This window comes from Eublepharis macularius, chromosome 1 (genome assembly GCF_028583425.1).
Source record: "Eublepharis macularius isolate TG4126 chromosome 1, MPM_Emac_v1.0, whole genome shotgun sequence".
Taxonomy (NCBI): domain Eukaryota; kingdom Metazoa; phylum Chordata; class Lepidosauria; order Squamata; family Eublepharidae; genus Eublepharis; species Eublepharis macularius.
This window is the reverse complement of record NC_072790.1, coordinates 82,825,417-82,831,929: the sequence shown is the minus strand read 5'-3', so window position 1 is coordinate 82,831,929 and position 6,513 is coordinate 82,825,417. Positions and strand designations below refer to the sequence as shown.

At 40.5% G+C, this 6,513-nt stretch overlaps 1 protein-coding gene across 1 annotated transcript in view; it reads left to right on the top strand.

Annotated features, from left to right (window-relative positions):
* Positions 1-2,200: 2,200 nt before the first annotated feature.
* The window catches only part of LOC129328281 (gamma-aminobutyric acid receptor subunit rho-2), a 44,602-nt gene continuing 40,289 nt past the window's right edge, over positions 2,201-6,513 (top strand). Inside the window, exon 1 of the mRNA XM_054977241.1 lies at positions 2,201-2,388. Within this exon, the coding sequence (XP_054833216.1) occupies positions 2,201-2,388 (188 nt within the window). The remainder of the gene's footprint in view (positions 2,389-6,513) is intronic.

Here is a 6,513-nt window from a genome sequence, read left to right as displayed (position 1 = left end):
TGAAATAAATATGGCCCTTTAACTCTCATCTTGAGGTCCTGTGTGCAAAGCATATATATGTACCTGAGATCTATACTGTAGTGGCTAAGACTATGGTGACCAGGGAAGTTGTTGCTTAAAACATTCATACTAGATAGCTTCAAACAAACTACCACTTCTTTAGCCTCATTCTTGGATCTGTAATATAGGAATGATAATACTGGCTTACCTTACAGGGTTGTTGTAAGGATTACTTGTGGAGCATTTTGAAAACTCAAGAAAGCAATGTATAAATGCTAATTATTTTTTAATTACCTGCACTTGTGATGATTCATGTCTAATTACAAGCAGGGAACCTGCAAAGAGTCATGGGTAGCACTTTATTTCCCCCTGTATCCTATTACCCACGTAATTTCTTTCTCTCCACCTCTCTCCCCTCTCCGCAGCTCCCATATCCGCTCCCTTTCCTCCTGGTTCCCCACTAATCACTCACTAACCAGCCTTTCTTTTATCTGCCCCCTCCCAGCCTTCAGTTTTATTTATTTACTTTATTTCTCCCCACTGGGGGCCTAAAGCAGCTTACACCATTCTCCTACCTTCCATTTTATCCTCACAATGACCCTGAGCGATATATTAGGCTGAGAAACAGTGAATGGCCCGAGGTCACCCAGTGAGTTTCCATGGCAGGGTAGGGGTTTGAACCTGGAGGGTCTCCCAGATGTTAGTCTGACAGGAACCACTAAACCACACTGGCTCTCAGCTTTCCTTTTTTCCCTCCCTGCCAGCTTTAACCTGAGACAAGTCTACCTAAGTTACCAAAGTCATGCAGTAGAAAGTCATTCACGTGGTGGCCACAGTCAGGTCCAGCCAAGTCTCACAAGTTATACGGAGGCTACCCCTAGGCCCAGGACAGTTGTGTGGCATCAAATTGTCTGGTAGTCACCACCACATCTGGGTGAGTCTTGCAAATTGCCTAGTGGCAAGTTGCCAGTGGTTACTGATCAGCTACAAGTCCCTATGTGTCCTCCCTTCCCCCATGCCTTTTATAGTCAGAAACCAAAGTTTGAAGGCTGGCAATATTGTTGTGGTTGCTTAGCATCCTCCCACTATAGCTACTAAGAGGATATTCCTTTCTTTAAAGGTACAGGCACTGTTTCTATTATTTTGGAGGTGTTTTACCCCCTCCTTTAAGGATTAAAAGAGTAGAGCAATTCATATGTGCCAGTGTAGTGTAGTAGATGATATGTTGGACCAGAACTGGAGAGACCTGGGTTCAAATCACTGCTTACCATAAAATTGTTGCAAACTAGATGACACACTGGAATTGCATGATCAGAATTTTCTACAATTTTAAAATTTAGTTATCAGGCATGCAGGATCCCAATTTGGATCAAGACTGTGGCTTAACTAGGGTTTAAATCTTTTCCTTGTGCTATTGTCCTAATCTAAAATGGACCTAGGGATCCACTATTTGCCCTACTGGGAAAACATCAAGGTACAGATATGGGCCTCCTGTGTTTCCTCACCAGGGCAAATGGTAGCACCTCACCACAATTTTAGCATGGGAAAATGGCACAAAGAGGAAGACTTCCACCTCCCTTGCACAATAGTCATCATCTGAATCAGATCCCTCTGCATCTGATAACTACATTTTTAAAAATGCTGCAAGCTCCAAACATGGAACTCCCAGCACCTCAACTAGTTTTGACATGGAATGACTTTGGGATAGTCAGTGCCTTTCAGCATAACCTGCCTCAGCATCATTGTGAGGATAAAATGTAGCAGGGGAGAGCTATGTATGCTGCCATGAGCTCCTTGGGTGAAGAGTAGAATAAAATAAGCATATAGATACTGCTTCTTAATTGAGGAATGCTTCATGTACTAGCACACTGACTAGCCAGACTTTGTAACATTACAGTGTGGCAGAAGGACTGTACAGTTCGGAAATTAATGGTTCAACCAGAAAGCCGGCAGATGGAATTGCAATCTTTTTATCCATTGCCCTTCTGAAAAAACACTTTAGGACCCAGAGGAAATATTGCCAGACAGGACTAACTTCTCCATGAGCAATGGCCAATCGCTGAGCAGTGATGAGAGGAAGAGCTTTGAGTGGGAAGCCCAGAAAGCTGGTTTAAAATATTAAATCAGAAAAGCATCATTTAGTGTTTTCTGACAATGAGCACTCCAGCAAATGCAAGGCCCTGGAGGCATATCCGATTCAATGCTTAAACTAGAGTGTACTTGGACTGCAGGAGGTTACTGGAGAGAAGGAAGGTGGACCAGCAATTTCCACAGAATGCCTTATATTGTAAAACTCATTTTGTTGATCTTTTGCTTGGTCCTTCTTGGGGAGAGCAGAAAGCACAGGAGAAGGAGATGGACAGGACATACAGAGATACAGAAGACAAGGTAAGGAAGGAACTGTCACAAAGTCAAATGATCTCTCTCTGTTTTCATTATTTTCACTGAAAAAAATGTGTGGAGATCTCCAGGTGTTCTGTACTTAAGCGGTGTTAGGTATCTCTAAAAAAGACATGCATTGTATTTATCAGTGTGAGGAAGAGGCAGGATGGTAGTTTCCTTGAGTTAATCCTCTACCTCTTTCTTTATACTTGGAGATCTATTGTAATGAGTCACATTTGTAAACATTTTCAGAGATAACCAGAGCTTTGAATAAATTCTCAGACATAAATGTTGGAGAGGAAAGCATTATCCACAGTGCAATTATTCTGAAAGGGTCTCAGTTAAGTTGCTGAGTCTAGTCTGCATTATAGCAAAAGACTGGAGGAGCACAAAAGGGATCAAACCTAGAGTTCTAAAATATATTTCCTGTTGCACTGTAAAAATGGGCTGCCCAAGCATGTGTGTGTCTACTCAAATAGAGCCACTATTTAGTTCAGCGTGGCTTATTTCCAAATAATTTTGCCAATGAGCTTAAAAATGTTTACCTATTTAGATGGGGAATTGGTATCAATGAACAGATCATACAGGGTTTGCCAATTTCTCTTGTAATTACGTTTTTTGTAAATTGGCAACCTTCATATTTCGGAATATTAGGAAGGAAAATCATGAACCAAAGAGCTAAAAGGTCTTAGTAAAGTTGATCAGATTTAGTAGCATAGCGACATAGTGAATGGTTGATGTTAGAAAAGATAATCTTCTGAAACTGCCAAGCGAGCTTGAGTATTTTATCTCTGTTTGTTATATCATCCAGTAGACTGCGGCATCTTATATGATCATTTCCTTGTAAACAAAGGGTAATTCATCTCATTAAATGGAAACCCTGAGACCATCATCTTTTTTATTAGGTGCATGTTCCTCAGCATGATCCTCTGAACTCACAGCGTTCATGGAGGAGTTGCTAATATACTACACAACTGGTGCAAAACAAGCATTCCAGACAAATCCATAGCAGAGCACTAGATACTTAGCTTTATAGGTATGCTGTTTTTGGGTTTGGCACATGGGATTATTGCTGCCGTTGTCACAATAAGTAAGAGCAACACAGTGGGTTATACCTTTTATTGGCCCAACATTCTTGATGAATGCTTGCATTCTAAAGTTCAGAAAAAGATCTCACCTTCCCAACTACATGATATGTGTACATCATATTCTTTTACTATGTAACAGTGCAATCCTGTACAGAATTACCCTTGATCCTACCTAACCCCATTGATTACAATGGATTTAGACTGCAGTAATTCTGCATAGGGTTGCACTGTAAATCACTATGAACTCTGCTGTTGATTACAAAGACAACTTGACTGTCTCCTGTTAATAATTTATGATAGAACACATTGCAAAAGTAATTTATTTTAGAATGCAATTTATTGAATCTGTTCAGGGTCCATTCTTCTTGAAAAAATGCGATCTGCTGAAGTCAGTGATGATTTCAGTGGAGCGGAATTCAGCATAGAAATACAGCAGAGCCTTCCAAGTAAGGCATTATAGTGGGAAGGGCACAAGGAAATGATCATTGGTATCATAAGCATGTTCCTAATTTGCTCTGTAAAATGTTGCAGGTCATGTTGATCTAAAATAAATAAATAAAAGGGGAATTGGGATGAACGTATTATAATTAATGCTAGAATTTTGTCTGCTGCTACCAATCTTCAATATTTGTGCTAGATGCTGTACAGAATTTCCAAAAGACGTGGGCAGCCCAGAAGTTTACAATCTTCACAGCTGTATTATTTATTCAATACATTTTACTCTTGCCCCTCCTCTAATGATGCCAGGGCAGTGTACAATATCCCCCTCCACCATTTCATCTTCACAGCAAACCTGCAAAGTGGAGAAGGCTAAGAGAGTGTCTTCATGGTAGAGTGGAATTAGAGCCTAACTCCCAGATCATAGTCCAATGCTCTTTACTACGACTACGACTACTACTACTACTACTACTACTACTATACGCTGGCAGCAGGGAAGAGTCAGCTGGCAGCAGAGTTACAAGCAAGATCAGATTAGGGTGCCTCAAGTTGGGGGCCACAGTGTAAGGGAGGTGGCAAATTCTGATACGGTCATCTTTGCCTAGTATATTATGTATGGTGAGAGTCACCTCGAGTCTCAGCAAGAAAGGCAGGCTATAAATAAAGTATGTAAATATTTTCTTTGGTTTTGTATCCTGTTTTCATCCTAGCAGTAATGCTTTTTGATGGTGACTTGTTCAAGGCCACCCAGTGACTGAGCAGGGGACTTAGATGCACATTTTCTGTTGCAGTGCTGTCCATAAATGTCCCATGTGTTTTATTCTACCACAACAGTGTCCATGAGGCTCTAAATCATTTAGATGCTCTTCTTGCATTGTTTGTGATGAATGTCTGTCCTTGTAATACAGGATTCCAACTGGGACTTTGGAGGTTAGAAATTCAATATCGTTCAGAGTTTGCAAGGCACAGTCTGTGGGGAAATGGGGAGGGAGTGCTGAATGCCAGGGAAAGCCTTCCCAAGTTCTCTGGAATGTCTAGAGCCACATCCTATGTACTTCGCAAGCCACAGCGGCCAGCATTTGCAAGGACTGATGCAGACCATTTTCCTTCTGTACTCAAGGATGCAGGGAAAGGTAGAGGACATAACAGGTGGAGGCGTGGGTACTTGCAGAACACAAATGTTAATGGAAATTAGAGCTAACACTTGATGCTCATTTATGTTCCCCTTTTGTCTTATTCTGTGGGGCCCTCAGGAATTAATGGGAAGTATTTTCTTTGACTGTTGCTCTGACTTTTTTTTAAACTATTTTAAATTGTTCATATTTTACACTTTAAATTTTGATCAGAATAAGACTTAATATCTTTGAATTGCTTTGGGGGACATTTTTCTCATTAAAAGGCGGTATATAAATACTGGATAGAAAAATGATAAATAATGGACAGCAAAATGATAAAGGTGGTTGTTGTGGGTTTTCTGGGCTGTATTGCCGTGGTCTTGGCATTGTAGTTCCTGACGTTTCTCCAGCAGCTGTGGCTGGCATCTTCAGAGGTGTAGCACCAAAAGACAGAGATCTCTCAGTGTCACAGCTACACCTCTGAAGATGCCAGCCACAGCTGCTGGAGAAACGTCAGGAACTACAATGCCAAGACCACGGCAATACAGCCCGGAAAACCCACAACAACCATCGTTCTCCGGCCGTGAAAGCCTTCGACAATACATAAAATGATAAAGGATAATTAGACATAAAAATGATAAATGCTGGACAGAAAATTAAATGGAAAAATGATAAAATATCCTCACGTTTGATCGATGATTGGAAAACAAGGGTATCTAGCAAAAACACCTCACTGTCTCTCAGACAAAGATATATCAGTTTTAACCACATGGGTATGGTAAAATGCTGGAAGACTGAAATGACCTCATAAATAATCATTCCTTACTGGCCATGATCAGACATTTCAGAAACCCAATACAAGCACATGCAGAATTGGCCTTCTGTTTTTCACCCATGCACACCAATTGTAGGAAAAGGCCTGAACTGTCCTCTTGAGTGCCTTGAGTAGTATATTATGACAGCATACCAAAAGAAAACTGTACAGCACAGGAGCCAGCAGCACTCTTATGCTTATCACATACATTGTTCAAGACCTCCCCTCCTTCCAAATGCCCATTTGTTTGCAACATAGCACTCTGATGGTAAGCTACTTTCATGTGTATGTCTCAAAGATGTGAAAGCTCAAGCAAATACAATGTGTGGAGCAGATATGCTTGGGGTAAAATTCTTGTCTGAAAAGGCTTTTTGAGTCACCCTGTTTCAGCAACAAAATAAAAAGGAAAGATGTATTTTTTTTCTTGGGGACATTTTCATCATAAATCAACCCAACATAACTGAACTATGGAGCAGCTCTGGTTGAATATAAGACATCTGAAAGCAATTTTATTTTAGATGATAACCATGCAACTGTACATTCATTAATTTTTAAATAGCTCAGGCACTGTACAAGGCTTCCTCTGCACCATTTTATCTTCACAATAACCCTTGAGGTAGGTTAAGATGAGAGATTATAGAATTCATGTATTTTTCTTCTTTAAAGGATACGGTAT